We start from the raw sequence: 19,937 nt of genomic DNA on the forward strand, positions 1-19,937 counted from the left end.
GTTGAATTAGTGTTTTGTAAAACTTGTCATTTATGAATTGTGGATTTTTTTACCAATAGATGTACTGTGAGAACTAGATGTTGTTTAATATGGTTAAAGTTTCTCTTTTTTTTTTTATTTGCTTCAACATTTTGTTGACTTGTCTTATTCTCGTGACATACGTCTCATTCACTGGTTTGTCATACACACACACACACACACACACACACACACACACACACACACACACACACACACACACACACACACACACACACACACACACAATCTAGCCTTTGGGAAAGTTGAACAAATACTAAATCTTCATGGTCTAATAATTCATAATATAAATGGTAATAGCTGACCCTGTTTGCTGTCTGAGGTTTCTCTCAACTGCTTTACAGATGTTTCTTTTGTAATGGCGGTCTGAAGGGGATATACTTTTTGGCCAGTAGGGGATTTTTGTTGTTGTTGCAGCGCTGCGGGTGGCCACTCAAACGACTTGACATCATGGCCGACTCTCTTAATAGCCATGTGTTCACTTATGTTCTAACTTCTCATCAGATCACATAAAGATGATGGGGAAAAACTAGGAAATACAGCTGAGTTTAAGGTTTTTATGACAGTAAACTAGTAGGCTGGAAACGAGTAAGTAGCTGAAACGTGTGTGTGTGTGTACCTGTATTTCTATCACTGAGAACCCATTTGAGTTTTATACCCGTGAAGTGAGGACATTTTAGGAAAATTAGGACATTTTGACCACTCCTCACTGTCTGACACACCTTCAAAGGGCTGTTTGAGGCTTCAGATTTAATGTTAGGGTGAATGTTAGAATTGGGTTTAGGTTCAGTTTAGAGTTAGGTAATTAGTTTTGATGGTTAGGGCTAGGGGCTAGGGAGTGTATTATGTCAATGAATGTCCTCACTACATTTGCTATTCAAACATGGGAGTCTTTCTCTCTTCTGTATTTTTGTATCTCCTTTCCAATCTCTGCTTTTTTCCCCTCTCTTCCCCCTCCTTCCCTCACTTGATTTCCCCTCTCTTCCCCCTCCTTCCCTCACTTGATTTCCTCATCAGTGTTTCTCACACACACACACGCACAAACACACAGTATATTTATTTTTTTAAATGTATATATATATATAGTGTGTGTGTGAGGTCTGACTGTGTGACTTCAGCTCATATATACAGGCATCATCACATGTACACACATACATAGTTGTTTCTCTCTCTCTATCTCTCTCTCACTCATTCACTCACTCACTCACTCACTCACTCACTCACTCACTCACTCACTCACTCACTCACTCACTCACTCACTCACTCACTCACTCAGTCACTCACTCACTCACTCACTCACACACACACACTTCCTCCCTCCCTCCTAGCCAAGCTCAGTTCCCCCCAGAAGCTGCAGGGGAAACAAAGGAATAATAGATTCCATCTTGACTGAGTCGAAGCGCTGGTCTGCGTGTGTGTCTCTCTGTGTGTGTTTGTGTGTCATGCAGGGGTGTCACCCCCAACATGCTCTCAGTTTCATTCCATTGTCCCCACCCCCACCCCAACTTCATCCCTCAGTAGCCCCCTCTAAGATAGCATTTAGCCTTTAGCATCCAGTGAGCAGGAGCAGAGAGTATTAATGGATCTGTGGCTGTAATGGGCAATAAAACGGACGTCACCCCCACTTAACCCTCCGTCAAGAGTTAGCGCCTCCATCCGTTGTGTGTGTGTGTGTGTGTGTGTGTGTGTGTGTGTGTGTGTGTGTGTGTGTGTGTGTGTGTGTGTGTGTGTGTGTGTGTGTGTGTGTGTGTGTGTGTGTGTGTGTGTGTGTGTGTGTGTGTGTGTGTGTGTGTGTGTGTGTGTGTGTGTGTGTGTGTGCACATGAGTTCAGTACGATAAGCCATGACAGAGAAGAGGTCGAGTGTCGAGAGAGAGTGTTGGGAGATGGGGAGGGGTGAAGTGGATCAAGTGAAGGGGTGTTAATGCTCTGTGTCTGTGTGAGGCAGACAGAAAAATAATACTAATACATTTAATTTATTCCACACTTTTCATTCATGGTGAAACTCATAGTGCTGCAGTATTAATAACAGGGAACACACAACATCAAGAAACAGTAATATGATGTAAAAGCCTTCCTGAACAAAGGTTTTTAAAGGCCTTTTTTATGTCTAGGGTCTGTGCTTCCTTAAGATGGTTATGAAGGCTGTTTCACAAGAGTGGTTCAGCAGAGGGGGAAGACTTGATCCTCCATGGTGCAAAGCTTAGTACTGGGGGCCCGGAGGAGCAAGCTGCTGGCAGATCTCAGGGTGCGAGTGAATGTTTGTGGTGTGATCAGTTCCTGTATGTCGGGAGGCACATGTCTGTACATAGATTTGCATGTGAGTAGCAGGACTTTGTAGTCAATCCTGAAGGAGACGAGGCGCCGGTGCTATGAAAACAGGACTGTTGTTATAATTTTGTTTTTTTGCACTCTCATCAGGATCCTGGCATGTTACTGGAGCTTCTGGATGCTCCTGCCAGCGATCCCTGTGAAGAGCGGATTGCAGTAGTCCAGTCATGAGGAGATAAAGACATGGAGAAGTTTCTCTGTAACTGACAGAAGATGACAACAAAAGACGAGAAAGCATTCCTTCGTGTCTTTCTCCTAAGAAGAAATCTAGAAAACAAATCTCCAGATAGATAGAGAGAGAGAGAAAGAGGGAGAGAGAGAGAGGGTTCGGACTTCCTGTATACTGGGATTCTTTGAGGGGGTGGGAGGGTGGCGGGAGGTTGGCGGCGGTGGGGGTTGGGGGGGTGGACAGGAAACTCAATACCCTTTTCCTCCTCTCTCCCTCCCATGCCTCCCTTCCTGCTTTGCAAGATTCTTTGCAGACTGTCCGTCCGTCCCACTGCTGCCCTCCGCACACACATCATGTCTATACATTGAGACATAATGTCCTAGTTATGTAACGTGTACTGGGATTATGGAGAGCTCTGTGGATCCACGTTGTTCCCCCCTTTTCTTTTCCTGGATTTTCTGTCTTTCACTCACTCAGTCTCTCTTTACTGCCCTCTGTCTTTAAAAAAAAAAAATCATAGTGTGGTTGAAGATTAGCACACTACTTTAAATCCAACTCATGAATGTTGTTTCCTCTTATTTCTTTGGAGTGATTATGTGGCTGTTAGCACTCAGAAGAAAGATTAAAACAAAAACAAAAAAAAGGTGTTGAAAGGTGCTTTTAAAAAAAGAAGACAGAAACAAATCAATCAAGACATTCAGGGTCTTAGTTATCCTGCTCTGTGTATTCATAGATTCCCGGTGACCAAAGTATTGTGTGTATGTGTCTACGCTGCTTTTGGTCTGGTGGAAAATTCCCCGCCTGAGGTCAAGCTACGAGACTGTCCAAAACCTGTCTGGCAGAGGCCGGTTCAGACTAAACGTCCAGTCTGGTGTCAATGCCTTTTGTCCCGGCAGGAAGCTGAGTACTCCAGGTGACAGCGCAGAGATTAGACTAACTATTCTCATTCACTAACTGTACCAGAAGACTTCCCCCTACAGTTGTGAGTCACATAATTTCATGTTGAAGTGACATTTGTTATAACAGAATAACTGGACATCCTTCCTTGTATTTGAAATTGTGCTGTTATGTTGTTTGTTCAGCATAAAAACATATCAAAAGTTCAGGAACTTCAATTTTGGATCCTTAACTGATCTAAACTTTACACTGCAGTCCCTCGAAAAGGGAAAACAGTGTTCATGTACTGGCTGTTTGGAACAAATACAGACTGGGATGGAAAAAGGGGAGAAAATTAAACTACTCTTATATCTCTTATAATGCACCTTACGCTTGGAAGAATCTGCAAAAGGCCTTAAAATTAGTTTCTTTACCACCACTCCAACTGCTCATAGTAGCACAAATAGTTTTTATTCATTAATTGATTAATATAAAGTACAGTTAACAGAATAAAACTAAAAGACATCAGTATTTGGGGTGAGCACGCTTTGCCTTTTAAAAGAACAGCAGTTCTCCTCGGTACACCTGCACACAGTTTTTAAAGGTGCTCGGCCGGTCGGTTGTTCCTGTGTCTTGGAGAAGTTACCACGTTTTTTTTTAATGGTTGTTTCAGGTCATTTCAGTTGCTTCTGTGTCCTCATGTTATCCCAGATTGACTCAGTGATATTGAGATAAGGTCTCCGTGTGGGGGCCATGTAATCTGTTGCAGGACTCTTTGTTCTTCTTGTAGGTGAAAGTAAATCTTTATGACTCCGGCTGTATATTTGGGGTCGTTGTCATAACGCAGAATAAACTGGAGACCGATCAGCCTCCCTAAAGGTATTGCATTACGAATAAAAATCTAAAGTGCTTAAAACTTTACACAGTTGTTTATTTCCACAACATTAACAACTTAAAAATAAGAAATAAAGACCTCTGTCTGATAATAACCTGACCTAGTTGTTCCTCTATTTTTGCTTGACTCTCCACTAGCAGACCTGCTGTGTTTTCCTAATCATTTTAAACAGAAGGGGGCAGAGAAGGCCAGAAGTGGTTGGAAATTTAAGTCCAATTTTAAATCCAGACTGCAAATGACAGTGAGGCTACGTTAGCTTGTTTGTTGCTCATAGCTTGCTGTTGCAGCTTTATGTTTGTTTTTGTTTTTGTGTCCGACACAAACACTCAATTTGAGTGGAAATACACTGCGGAAAGAAAAATCTGGTTCATGCAGTGATGTAATCCGTGATAAGTTACAAAGCCATCGATTGATAGCCGATCCATCCGGTTGAAATGTTGCTGCGGGACAGAGGCAGAGGTGAAAGTCCTCCAGCGTATCTTTAGGTGTGTCAAAGTTATTTCCTCTCTGGGTTTTCAAAAAATCAACAAATCAAACATGTCTGAAAAGATCCTGATGGGTTGGGAGTGGTCAGTACGGCCGTGTTATTTTCAGTCACATCTGTCCACTCAACCTCAGAGTGAGTGAAAAAATATGACTTTGCTTTTATCAGCCAGTGACCAAGTTAGTCAGCATTTGTTCTGGTGGCTGGTAATTTCCCATCTAACCTTGCTGCATACCTCTGCTTTACAGTAAGTGCATTTCATTGTGCGGGCTGTTTGTGCTACAGTGACCTCAGAGCCCTCGAGCTACACACACACACACACACACACACACACACACACAGACCTCAGTTTTATTCAAACGATGATCCAGCTTCCTTTACATGCTCACTCAGTCTTATGACAGGGTATGACTATGGCTGACTGTGTGTGTGTGTGTGTGTGTGTGTGTGTGTGTGTGTGTGTGTGTGTGTGTGTGTGTGTGTGTGTGTGTGTGTGTGTGTGTGTGTGTGTGTGTGTGTGTGTGTGTGTGTGTGTGTGTGTGTGTGTGTGTGTGTGTGTGTGTGTGTGTGTGTGTCAGTTAGTGAGAGAGGGACTGTTTCGTTCCTCTCAGCTGCTATTATGTCTATTGCAATTTGTTGTGGCAACAAATAGCTCTCTTTGGCTTATAGGGCATGACACACACACACACACACACCATCAGGACCACAGATCCAACCATCTCTGTTCCCCTAAATATCAGTGTCTGCCATTACTTAAAAATGTGCATCCTATTGTTTATGCAGATTAAAACACACAAACACACACACACACACACGCAGATGCACATAGACAGCTGATATATACACTACAGTAGTCGGTTTTGTCTCACTGTTCCAACATTCATAGTTGTATTAAAAACTTTGTTTTTACCAGTTTTCAAAATCAGGATTTCAAAAACAAACCCCAAAATTAATATTTAAATCGAAGACGAGCAAAATTTGTGAAAGTAGAAAGTACAAATTGGTGCTGAGAAAAATCATTGGCATGTGTTTTTGTTCTATCTGTAACACCTTTTATTGCAAAATTATATAATAACTCTCAGACACACAGAAGAGCTTTGCATGAATTGCAGCTGTGTGGCATTATCCACGTACTGCAGTTTGCAGTTTTATTGAACTCTTTATCTAATCAGCAGTCTGGACCTTGAAACTAAAACCCGCGCAACATTCCTCTGAAACACCAAGGATAGAGAGAGAGAGAGACAGAGAAAGAGAAAGAGGAGGGTGGGATAAAGGAGAAGTTGGGGGGGATGAATTAGAAAGAGGGAGGGAGAGAACAAAGGCGGGAGGGTGGAAATATCAGAGGAGGAAGGGGCAGGGCAAAAATTCTGGAGAAGTTGGCAGTCAGCGTGATATAACAAGGGTAATGAGGGCAGAGAGGAGGAGGTGGTTAAACTCCGAGGAGGGGTAGGTGAGGTAGAGGAAGAGAAAGAGGGAGGGTAACTAAGAAGGGGAGGAGATTTAAAAAAAAAAAGAAAAAAAAAAGTGGACGGTTGGCAAGAAGACGAAAAACGGTGGGAGGAGAAAGCTTGTGGAGAGGAAGTGAGAATGAGAAGGGGGAGAAGAGAAGATGAGAAGGAAAAGGGGCTGTAAGACATAATGAGGAGAGAGGAATAAAATGGGAGACAGTTCAGGGAGGAGAAAGGAGGAAATGAGGATCTGATTGGGAGCTGTTGTATTTTTACAGACCTGCTAACAGCCTTTTTAGATTCATGATTCATCTTTCTTTTTTTGTGCTCATTTAAGAATTCAAAGGGTGGAATTCAGGAGGAGGAGAGAAGGAGGAGGAATAAAGGTGGTTAAGGGGAAGTAGAAGATGAGGATAAAGTAGAGCAAAGACTGAGAAACGGTGATTAACAGGACAGGGGACATACACAACTACTTTCTCTTGATGCATACTCGACCTGTGATAGTTGGACAGTTTAATTTGAGATGTGCGAGCAAGGCGTGCTGTGCTGCTCACACTCATTTACACACAGCTGAGGTCAAGTCCACCCCATGCAAATACAGACCAGTGAATGCAGCACACTTCATGACGCTAATTTAAACTGCCCAAGCAGCAAGCTCAGGCATTTGTCCGCATGCAGTTGAAAGGTATGTTAAGATGAGGACAGGAGTGCGTGAAAGGAAAGACTGGTGAGGGAGGGATGTGAGGTCAAGAAATGGTCAGTGGAGTAAGAGAACGATGATGAGGGGGAAAACAGGAGAGGCAGTGAAGACGAGTCAACCTGTTTTAGCTGCAGCACTGCATGAGGAGACAGTGCAGTGCTGGCTGCAGATACACACACACACACACACACACACACACACACACACACACACACACACACACACACACACACACACACACACACACACAGACACACAGACACAGGAGTGAGGATGCAGATATTATTGACACATACACACACGCACACACAGTGGTGATGCAGCAATAATTAATGATGCTATCAGCAGTCTGTCCACACTACATGTGTAAGGAATCATTATACAGGAGTTGGAAGGCAGATATAACCTGTGTTTTCAGCGTGTTTTATGTCAATTTATGTTTTATTCTGTTGACAGGAATTTTTCTTCTTTTTTTTTATGAGCTGTAACAGAATTTATAGCATAAGGAGACACAAATACAGATCAAATTAAAGTACTGCTTGCTCCGTTTGGGATCCAAATGGTTAAGTCCAGCATCACTGAGTCACGCAGCTCCAGGTGGCACCGTTTACAAACCTCCAGTCAACTGTGACCAATAGGGGTCAGGTCTTATACACACACACACACACACACACACACTCACACACTCACATACAAGCATCGATAATGCAGTGACCTATCGTGGAAAAACTACTTTGAAATACCTTTTTTTCAATTTAACAGTTGACTGGAAACAAGTTTTTTTTTTCTCCCTGCATCACCTTCCTTCACATTTCTGCAGTCCCACACATTCACAGGAAGCTGCTCGATACAAATACACATTTGACCGCTGTCGGGCTCCGAGCAGCTGCAACCTTCTCACTGAAGGGCGCATAAACTCTTAAAGGCTTCTGTGTACTTAACGCAGAAACAGAGTTCAGCAGGTTTGTACAGACAAATGAACATATTTGTGAAACAGGTGAAGTGCAGCAGCAGGTTTGACAGCATTCACAATCACCGCCCAAAGTGGTCCAGTTATTTGTATGTCGGCCCTCACTGTGTGACTCTGCAATTTGCCTAAAATACAATGCTTGGATGTATCTGGGGAATTTTATTTACCAGTTCAGTGCCTCTGTTTCCAGCTTTATCATGTGATCTCATGGTCAGCATTTAAATTCTTAGTCATACTAATAATGGTTCATATTTAGTTCTGTTGGAACCAGGAAGTAAAGATGGAAAATGAAGGTAGAAGAAGATCAGAGGAGTTGATTTCTTTCATTTTTAGAAGTATAATACAAAAACCTCACTATATGTGATTACACTTTTAAGATTTTGAAGAAGTTTGCAGTTTCACAAACACCATGAGTTGATAAATCACACATTAATTGCTTCATCAATAAATCTGATAACACAATCAATCTTATTTTTAGCAAGTTTTCTGCCTTCACTGTGGTCTTGATTATCACACAGTTTTAAACCTCCTGATTGGTTCTGGTTCAGACTCCAAAACAACAGCCAATTAAGCTCAATCTGCTTTTAAAAGTCAATAATTGGTCAATCTAATGAATAAACTCTGGTGTTTGTGCTGCAGGCTAAGTCCAAATTTGGTCTGCACACCACAGCATGCCATGAGGACAAAACAGTCATTAGATGCTTATTTTTTTCTTACAGTTTGCTTTAAATCCATGGCCTAATCTGGTATTTGTTCCCTTTTTCTACAAAAAATATAAAAAAAATAGTGAGGAATCTGAAGGGCAGAGAAAGAAAGAAACAAAGCTAGACCTTCTCTGGAGTCGAGTCATGCCGTCACATGCCAACAAAAGATGTCAGGATGCCCTTGAGTAAGAGCACTTAGCCTCCAGCTTTACCCGTGTAGCTGCACAATAGCTGAAGATGAGAGCTGCAACTTTGACCATGAATGACAAAGTACAGAGACATGACGCTGCTCTGTCAGCATTGCTACAATAGAGATTCAAAGGTATGACCTAAAAAGTGACAATCTACATGATTTATGTTCTTACTATCAAAATTACTTGGCATATAGTTTGAAGTTATGTCCCTTTTTCATCACACTTTCATAATCAAGTGGGATGTTTACAGAGTGAATAGGATTTTCATGTTTGGTCCCTCGGGGATAATAGCAATTAAGTGTTTTAATGACAGCTGTTAAACTAACATGGAAGATGTGCTACAACTCAGCATGATGGTTTGCAGATGGTAGAAAAGCAGTGCCTAAATCCTCCCATGATGATTCACCCTCTGTATGTGTGTGTGTGTGTGTTTGTATTGTATTGTGTGTAAGTTTCTAGTCACACACACTTTTCCACTATTTATTTTTATTTTTATTTCTAGAGGTTTTATGTCTCATTTTCCTTCTTGTCTTTTTCTTCTCTCCTCTCCTCTTGTGTTCCCCACTCTCTCCTCAGTCTCAGGAATGCATTGAATGTCCTTATCTTTGCCCATGCAAACACAGGGGTGAGCCAGCAGCAGAGGTTGAATTCCTCTGCAGATCCCAGGCAGACAGACCGCACCACACTCACTGGCATCTACAAAGCCTCTAGCAAAAATGGCTCTGTGTTCTCACTGTAAAAACACACTGAACCTGCACTGAAGCGAAGAGCAGGGCAGCAGCCTAACTTCTTTGTCTACATTCAACACTGTAGACTGTACATAAAGATAGATGTAGCGAGGTTTGACGTCACCGATTGGTTTGCTTTGGAGCCGGGTTGACGCCCACAGTTGCAGCTTATAATCAGCGTCATCTTTTCAGTTTGGAGGCAGGACCTTCTAAATAAGGAGTGCAGGGTGTTTCTTTTCTCACTCTGGATACACACATTTGCTACTTTAGCTTAATTGTGCTAACAGGGCAGGTATCATAATCAAGTAACGTTAAACGTATTGAAATATTGCAACAATAGTCTGACTCTGTGCGAATCCCGGGACCGGGGAAAGCAGCAGGCGAGCCAACTGTCAATCACAGCTGTCACTCAACACCCACACAGCAGACATCAGACCTACTTCAAAGTCATTAAATCTTGTTAATGGAGCAATAATGTCAAGAATGACCACCAGCACACTTATTAGAGGGCCTGAATTTAGCAGTTGAGACCATAATGACTCATTAAAAAAGAAAAAAGACTGAGTTAGTATTTCTAGAGCTTAGTTGACACTTTTTGAAGTCATTCAGTGACAGGGACCTCAGCACTGGCTTCAGCCTCAAGCTGCTTGCTGCTACTTGCTGCTTCAACACAACATTCATTTGACTATTTTACTAATCAGTACACTGGGAAGTAAAACAGGACCCACAAATGTTTATTAGTAATACAGGAAATTGAATTATTCACTGACTGATAATGTGTTCGCCACACACACAACTTGCAAAAATTTGGTTAGTCTGTCATTCTGTGTGAGTCTGTTTCCAATAATGTAGCTGACCAGCATTTTGTGGCCTAATATGGTGTATGACAGCACATACACATACATTACAACATCCATGCCACACACTGTAATGTTTGATTTAACCTACCTGGAGCGCTAGATGGGTGGGGTTTAACGGCAGAAATCCAATCAGTGCCAAAAATGTGAAGCTGCAACTAATAATTTTTTACTGTCAATACTTTCCGTATCTTTTTTGGTAAACTACTGATTAATTATAATGTCTAGAAAAGGTCAAAATAAGGACACCGCCCATCAGTAGTGTCTTACAATCACATCCTTGCCACAGAAATCAGGAATCACCTTCCACCTCGCTCACTTTCCTTCCTCAAACATACACACACACATCCAGACACAGTATTTTGTGTGTGTGTGTGTGTGTGTGTGTGTGTGTGTGTGTGTGTGTGTGTGTGTGTGTGTGTGTGTGTGTGTGTGTGTGTGTGTGTGTGTGTGTGTGTGTGTGTGTGTGTGTGTGTGTGTGTGTGTGTGTGTGTGTGTGTGTGTGTGTGTGTGTGTCACTTACTCAGACGGCCTGCCCTCGGACGCACACAGAAGCCATTGATAACCTCCACACAATACACCCTCATAGGCAAACACATGGGATCACAATGCTTCAGCTGCCATGCACGCTGCTTCACGTATGCCTGTGCATAAAAATTACTATGACAAGGGAAAAAGACAGTGCTGTTCTGTGTTAGCGTCCATGCAAGCCACAATACACACACACACACACACAGTCACACACACACAGTCACACACATGCACATTGTTCACCCCTCACAGGTCTAAATAGATTTCCTTGGAGTACAATGCTTGTATGTAGAGGCCTGTCTGAGCTGCAGGACCAACACACTGCACTCACACAGCCACTAATTCCTCAGGTTAGGGTCAGTGACCCTCTTTTTATTATTTAACAGAGCAGATGACTTTCACATCGTTCAGCGTTTGACCCAAACTAAAACAATATTTTTCTCATTTTCTGCTCCTTTACACGGCACAGCCAGCTGCACCTCTCTGTCTCACTTTCACCGTCTGGCTTTGGGTCTGGGTGTTAATTTACCACCGCAGGCGTGGCACATGCTCCGTTTAATAATTGACATCAGCCTTTCCTCTGTGACTTAAAGCAATGAAAACACCCTTGGATCGCCTCACTATGTTAAATATCATAAATATGTGACATTCAGTGTTTTGCTCATCGACAGCTGTAGAAACTGCAGAGCCAGTAAGAGCTTCGTGTTTTTGGTTTGACAACACAAACGTTTTCTTCTTGAAAAGAGCCAGAAATACAATGTCTCAAAAGGTGAATGAGTGAGGTTGTAGCCGCTGTATATGGTCAACTCTTAAATCACCACATTTCTTTTTAAGTGCTTTTAAGTTGACTCTACCTTTTAGGTTCTGTGAGCAACCGCCACCACAGAAACAGCACTCACAATTTAGTGGTTAGGGCAAAATAACCCCCACATATTGTTATACTGAATAATGAAGTAAAACATAATGGCCTGATTATCAGACTTATGCTGTCCATCTTTGGCCCTAAAATCAATCAGAAATGTATATACCTCCCTTATCTTTGTTTTTCAGGCTTTGGGGAAGACTTTTATTTAGTATTTAACTCAGCTGTGTTGTATTAAAGAAACAACTTTGTTCTCTGGATGATATAACAAACAAAATCCATTTATTCTATACAATAGGGTTGTTTTTGTTTCAGATGTGACTTTTTCACTTTTTTGTGTTGTCAATTATTCAGTTAGAATATGTTTTCCTTCCCAACAGCAGTAGTTTGTCTCTGAAATTGAACAGCACGACTAGACAAATACAAAGGAAAGAGAGCAGGATCACAGTCTCCACCCATATTATTTTCTCCCAGGGTTTTGAGTGACATTTACATGATTTGATGCAAAGCGTTTTTCCTCTCAATTTCACAGGGAAACGTTCGCCATGCCGACTTTATCTTCGTCTGTGTAAGAACACATACTGTAATGATTCATTTCAGGATTATATTGTCACTTCCTATTTCCTCCACCACATCTGCTGAAAGCGATCACCCACAACAATAGCAATGCAGGATACTGAAGCTGTGACAGTGTGTCAGAGCCACAAAAACAGCCTCACAGATGGAAGATCCTCATTACATCAGTTTCCTCTGTATCCACGCTGCAGCACACATGGCCTTCTGCCGCTGAGAAGAAAAAATCCTTTTTTTAACGTCTTCAGCATTACATTTTGCTAAAAGCTTAATCTGCTAGGGTAGGTTTCAGTGAAAATAGTCTACAGTAACTTTAGCCAACTGCAGTTGTCCTTCAAACTTTGTCACTTAATCCACATTCATAAAATTGCAGGTGATTTTTGGAGTTCTGGTAACTTATCTTCCATTTATTCTAATGGTGGATTTGGGTTGCTTAATTTACCCTTGAATCAAAGCATTACTGTCATTAAAGCATCCACATATACACAGAATAACACTCAGAAGTTGCTTAATGTGTTCTTTTATGACACCTATTTCTGTCTCAGTGCATTTATGTAATCACAATTATGGCTTTTTTTTGGCAAACAATTATTTGGCAAGCTATTTATGTAGCATCCTAATTATGTTTTTTTAAGCTACTGTACCAGCAGAGAGAAAAACCAGAGTGTTTTAAGTTGACCTCAGATCAGACACTTTTCACCAACAGTTTGATCGTAGCCTTTGGCAATGTTTGTCAAGAATAAATGAGCCTCGACCCAGACTTTTCATCCAAGCCCCACAAATTTTGGTAATTTGAATATACATGTGGTGCCTGCTTTTAAAAAGAAAAAGAAATAGTCTTTTAGAGGATAAATGCTGCACACAAAAACCAAAAACAGGTTGTGCAAGGGTGTGAGCTGTAGTGTCTGTTTTTATGCTTTATTGTACACCTCGGTGATGAATGATAATGAGAACATGGTGGTATGTTTATGCAATAGCTTAAACGCACTTGAACAGACACACACACAAGCATGCACTGACATGCTCAAGACTCGACTTTTTGACAAAAAACTGGAATAGCGAGTATCTTTTAGCTCGTCCTGGATTATGAGAAAGCAGCACACCCATAAGCACTGTGAAGTATGAGCAAGAGTCCAAAACAACGTTGTTCCCAGGAAAGGGAAATAATATCCAGATAGAAATGTGTTGAGGCGTAACTAATGATTAGTACCATTATCCATTAATCTTCGGATTATTCTCTCAATTCTTTGTTTGCTCATTATAATTTTCTACAGCCTAACTTGACGTGTCCAAATTACTCCAGTATACTCTTCAAAACCCCAAATATATTTGATTTCCCATTATAGAAGACAAAGAAAAGCATCAAATCTCCATATTTAAAAAGCTGGAACTAGATATGTTTCCTTGAAAATGACTGAAAACTGAATTGATTTATCAGCAAAATTGAATAAATGATTACTTGACTACTACTTTATGTCAAGAAGTTTTTTACCAGTTTGTGAAATAATGAAATGATGAGCTCTACAAACATTAGTGATTTATATTAAGTTACTGTCTCTGTTGTCCCTGTGCTATAGAAGAACTGTCACACAGTATATGGGGTAATAGTAGCTTTCAATTCTGTGGTTTGTGGGTGGTAGAGTGGTGAATTTAGGGGGATTGTGCCTTTAATTATTCTCATCTGATAGTCACAACTTGGCTTGAATGAGCAAGTCTGGCCCCCCCTGTGGAGATCAAAACCTGTGACCTTTGTAAAAAAAAAACAAGAAAAAAAAAACAGAAGTGAGTCTATATACATGAGGAACAGATGCTGGACATAAAATATGAGTCCCAAATGTTTGTGCACTCTTGAGCATGTTAGATCAGATGTCTGATAAAGAGCGTACTGGATCATGTGAGATGGACTTTCTCAACTTTTCATACTCCCTGTTGTCCGTCCAGTCATCAACTACTTCTTGTTTTGGATCATCCGTAGCAGCCACAGTCAGTGTTTATCATGGACGAGCGTGCCGTCCGGCTGTTTAAAGGCAAACATCTTGTCTCTCACAAACACTTTCTTGGAAAGGAGTAGCAAACATGTTGTTGGCCGATATGTCGAATGCTACCGTGGAGCCACAGTGTTCCTTTATGTGCACTCTCCTCTGTCACTCCTCTATGGCTGCTTTTGTAATTATGATGCTGTAAAAACAGAATGCTCAAACATTTATTGTCCTGATGGGAATATAGTTTGCAAGGCCAGCTCATAAATTAGTTCATATCAGCAGTAGACAGCATCCTGAAAGTGGAAGTGGTATGTTTCTACATGTACAAGGCCATGGCTCAATGAGCCTTTACGTAGAATAAGAGAACGTTCTTCTTCTCAACCACAACTGACTTCTATTTCTGTCATGGTTAATGTGGTTTGATGCTGCTGTGTCTTTTGTGGAGTGTGGAAATCAGATTTGGTCAAATTATCTGACACACAACTCCTGTTACCACACTTACCACCTGTACTCAGGAGTTTTTAGTCCTATTGCAGCAGCTGATTGTAACGTTTTACAATGTTTTGACCTATTTGACAATCAGGTTGTAAAATGTTATGTCTCCTCACAGGTCCTCAATGCCCAGAAAGCCGGGTACAAGGCCGCCATTGTTCACAATGTAGACTCTGAGGACCTAATCAGCATGGGATCCAACGATTGTAAGTCACCGCCTTCTCCTTCTCTCTGTATACTAACACATGAGCATCATAGTCTGTATAAATTTCAAGTCGCAAGATGGTGTTGAGTGAGGATGTGATGCACTACAGCAGCAGAGCACTCACTGACTGTGACCCCATATTGTCCCTGCTGTAACCCACTTACTCCATATGATAGCCTTTGTCCCCCCGTCCTCACTTCAAGAGGTGCAGCAGAGTCTTAGATTATCCAGGCTTCATGCCCTGGTTTGTGTTTTTAGCACAACATTTGAGTCTATGTCCCTTTAAGACTGGGTGCAACGTTTACATGCTTCTCCCTTTAGAACAGCATGAGCACATTTTAGATGATGACATGTGACCGATGAAATGCATTGTGCTTTGCTGAAATACACACGGAGAAGGCAAAATGCATTATGGGATACATTTTTTGTCGGTTTCTTTTTTTCAGCGCTCTTAGCCCGTCTTGGCCACTGGTTTTAGGAGGTTGTTTTCAAACAGTGCCTTAGGTTTTAGAATATTTCTTTAGAGAGCGCTTCAGGTCATAATGGGTTGAGAGGATTTTGAACTTCTCTCTCAATCGTTCTGTTTGTTCTTCACAGTTACTTCTGTCACTTTTAGTTTGCACAAAACAAGTTTGTTGTGAGGCTAAAACCTCTTATGACTCAAATAAAGTTGGACATGAGCTACATTATTCATTAAGTTGTTAACATTTGAGCTCCACATCAGCTCATAAAGACCATGAAATGCAATCGAAAGCTCCAGAAGAAGCTAGAAAGTCAACTTGACTTAAATCTTGAGATATTTAGATAACTATTTCTTAGTGTTTTATAAAGAAATCTTATTTTTGTATTACTGTGATCACAGGATTTAATTTTTTACTGCCAGGTTGAAATATCGATGGTTCAGTGGGCATTGATTTACAGTCACATGATATATTAAGTTTTTTTCTTTCCCTTTTAGTGGATGTTATGAAGCAGATAGATATTCCCTCTGTGTTTGTGGGCGAGGACACTGCCAACTCTCTGAAAGAAGACTACACGTATGACAAGGGGTAAGTGTACACCCAAATCTAATTTTTCTGCTCATCAGTATAAATAGCAGCACGTCGGCTCTCACGGCCTCTCACCGCGCTCCTAACAGCTCCTTCAGTGTAACATGATGATATTCAGCAGCTTCCCTCAAAATTGTCTACTGTCTATTCTTTGCTTCCCAGCTCTACCATATGATCTAATATTGTTGAGTAATGCCTGCAGCGCACACTGTAATATATCAAGGCAAAGGATTTGTCTTGTGATGTGTTGTCACTTTGTGCGCTCTGCTGCTGAGGTGATAATCTGGTAATGAAATGTCTCAGACTGTCAGATGAGCCCAGAGTCCCTGCATCAAAGTCCCATTTCTACCACTTTTATATTTCTCTGGCATGTGTGTGTGTGTGCTGGTGTGTGTTTGTGTGTGTATGGGTGGTGGTTGTCAGATACCATCCAAATACATGAGGGTTATTTCCAAGTTCTTTGCTGAGGAATGAACACCAAACATGGTATTGGCAGAGTTTTGTCAGTGTGATCACAAATGTGAGTGGAGAAATGCTGCAAAAGGGTGTTCTGTGCGCCCCATAACCCCATTACCGAAATGTCACCATGTTGATACAGGACCCTTTCTGTGCCGCACTGCAGTTTTTTTTTAACACAAACAACACTAAAATGAATCACTACATTGTTACAGCCACATCGAGTCATCATGAAATGCTGCTGCACAGCCTCTGTTTAGGTCACTGTTTATAACCTGCTAACCTCTGGTTGTTTTTCTAGGGGACATGTGGTCCTCATGCCAGACTTCAGCCTGCCGTTGGAATACTACTTGATCCCCTTCCTCATCATTGTGGGAATCTGCCTCATCCTCATTGTTGTTTTCATGGTAGGTTCATATAATCTCCATTTTAACTCAAAGTAATGAGCACTTCTCCTCCTTAGACAACTATTTACAGAACTATTAATGAATGCAAATGTGAAGTAGAAAATGCCTACAGAGGAGAAAAGTCTGGTATTCTTAAGGATTTTTGCCCCCCAAGGACTATCAACACTGTTACCACTCCAAAAATGTCTGCTTTATATTAGGAAAAGTATGTCATGGGCCCAAATTAGCCCTTTATCAGTACTTTTTCCTATTGTAACAGTGTTGCTTGGCATACAAAAATCCTAGTTACAGTTTTTGGACTCCTAGACAAGGAAGACATGCATGTGTTTTACATACTGACTTAAAATGATTTTGACTGGTTTCATTTTTTCCCCACTCTGCGTAGATCACAAAGTTTGTCCAAGACCGACACCGTGCTCGGAGGAGCCGCCTGCGCAAAGATCAGTTAAAGAAACTTCCCATCCACAAGTACAAAAAAGGTATGGAAGCAGAACCAAATAAGTCATCTGACTGTAAATGTGAGGGTCTGTTCACTAAGTGGTTAAAAGAGTTCACCAGGAAGTCGCCCTGAACTCAGCTTTATCCTGACTCTAACGTATTAGTCTGCAGAGATGCTGTTTACTTCTCTGCCGTGCTGCTCTTTCTCACATGATTTGGCCCAGAAGAGAGATGTCATCAATGCATTACGACACATCATTCCTCCCCTTAGCTCTGCACCTTGGAGCTAATCGGATTAATATGGACTTAATTTTTTCCACAAAGCTCTCCTCGGCAAATTAGAGCTCCTCTCCGCTGAGACTGGACACATGACTGATGCTTTAAAACGAAGTCTCAGTCATGCCAGAGGCCAGACTGGGTTGAAAGTTAAATGTATGCTGAAACCTGTTGAGTAGATATACAGATTTGAGCGTTAATAGAAACTAGAAACTTCTTAAAGCTTGTTCGAATTCCACCTCTGGTTTCTCTCTTCTGTTTGTGTACAAGGGTCAGACCGGCTGTAACATTGTTTTGCATTGCAAATCCACTTTGTGCTATTACTAGTTTTGTGTGTGTATTTAGAGGTTTTTATGCCGGCTGTATTTCTTCCGGCAGCTGTATTTTGCAGACTGGAAGGCCCTTGACTGCAATCAGCTGTGCAGGCTGAGCTTTATAGAGTATGGGTGGCGCATAATAAGTAACCCCCTTGTAAAGCTGCTAATTGAAGGGGTCACGAGCCGAAGCGCTCCTCCCCGCCTGACAGTAACAGACGCACGTGCAGCTCACAAGCTCAAAGCAGCGTGTGTTGCTCAGATAGCTGTTTTTTGTCACGTCAGGCTCTGTGGCTGCCTCTGTGAGCAGCGCCCACTCTGACTCAGGGTTTCCACATGCACCGCTGCAGTCCACCTTGGCCGCTGCAGGGAGTTCAGATGTCCAGGAAACGGCCTTGGGGGTGACGTCTGCACTCCTGTCAGCTGAGTCAGAGTTTTGGCGACACAGGAAGGGGACACCAAATCTCTACCTAATCACCTTTTAAGCTCTGCACTCTGAAGCAATGCTAGCTTGGCAAGAAACCGATTGGCCGGGTTTGAGCATGGGGCGAGGGGGGTTGTAACAAGAGGGCCTGAGAGGGGTGTAACAGTGCCTCTGTTGTGTAATGGGCTTTATTGTTTGGTAGTGTTTACTTCAGGTAAGAGGCTTCTCTACGCCCAACAAACAAACACTTTTATTCAATGTAATGTCGTACAAATTACATAGAAAACTTGATAATGACTCATGTTCTAGAAAAATATAACGTTCAAGTAAGTAAAGGCCGATTCCACTGCTAGGAGCCAGTAGGCACACTTAAAAAAATTGTGTTTATATATAGGCACCAGATCTTGACAACGAAGGAGAGTATGTGGAATAAAAAAGATGATATTCCCGGTTGTGCTGCATCAATTTTGATACTTAAAAAAAAAACCTTCGCCATGGATCTGACCATGTTACAAAAGCGTAATAGTCTTTTTAGTCTTTAAACTCTTAAATACTCAAATTTGACAGAGTGACCCAGAATATAAAAAAAAAATGAAAAATTGTATCTTTTAAAGAAATGTTTGTGCAGGTGATTGAAATGTGTATTCATGGAGAGTGTTCTGGGTTAGATTTCACCTGTATTTATTAAAAAATTAAAAAAATCTAATCATTCAGAAATGTTCATAATCAATCATATTAATTGAAATCCTGATAGCTGTTATGCTTTCCAGTTTCAGGGAATATAAGACCATAAAATAGTGATTGTGAAGTATACTCTCTCTGTGCTTTCTGAAAACTTTAAGGATTAATCACCAATTAACGACTGATAAGGTGTTAATAAATTAAATTGATTTGTGGCTCAATTGTTTGGTATGTAGAGTAATTTATGAGAGGAAACTGTGAAGGGTCAGAATATGAAAAGTATGTGTGTTTAAATATCATTTAATGAAATTTGCCACTGTTGGATGAAACATAGGCTTATGTGGGTTTGTGGCAGCACAGTAATACCACAGGCTCACTGTACATCTGTATATACAGAAACAATGATGACCTAGAATCACTAATGCTGTTGCATTAGCTCATCAGACCACCAGTGTTCATTGTTTACAGCATGCTGATTTTGTTTTTTTTTTCATAAGCCCCGTGTTGTGACTCATTAGGAATTTTTAGCTGTAGCGTTGCTTTGTGGGCAGCTCAGTGCCACACAAGTCACAGAGATGCTCAAGACTCATCGCTGTTCCAATTCCCATCCTAAAGTTGTCAGGTAGCGTGCCTGAACTTGGGGTTCAGTGTGATTGTGTTTGTATGTGTGTGTGTGTGTGCACACAGCACAGAGTGGGAAGGATGCCTAATGGCGCCCTTGGCCTCAACTACAACGGATAATGCTGAGCTTGGACTCCGGCGGCTTTGAACAGACGCAGCCAGAGTGAACGGGAACACTGTGATGATGTGTTAATGTTAGTGTTGCTTTCAAAGCTGCAATCCACGAAACCTTC

The 19,937-nt window shown here is 41.5% G+C and overlaps 1 protein-coding gene across 2 annotated transcripts in view; it reads left to right on the forward strand.

The window, feature by feature from the left end:
- The window catches only part of rnf13 (ring finger protein 13), a 43,232-nt gene that overhangs the window by 16,744 nt on the left and 6,551 nt on the right, over positions 1-19,937 (forward strand). For both annotated transcript variants that reach the window (XM_062423499.1, XM_062423498.1), the window contains 4 exons: positions 14,952-15,039; positions 15,997-16,087; positions 16,845-16,950; positions 17,336-17,429. In XM_062423499.1, the coding sequence (XP_062279483.1) occupies positions 14,952-15,039; positions 15,997-16,087; positions 16,845-16,950; positions 17,336-17,429 (379 nt within the window). The remainder of the gene's footprint in view (positions 1-14,951; positions 15,040-15,996; positions 16,088-16,844; positions 16,951-17,335; positions 17,430-19,937) is intronic.

Source organism: Scomber scombrus, chromosome 8 (assembly GCF_963691925.1).
Source record: "Scomber scombrus chromosome 8, fScoSco1.1, whole genome shotgun sequence".
NCBI lineage: Eukaryota > Metazoa > Chordata > Actinopteri > Scombriformes > Scombridae > Scomber > Scomber scombrus.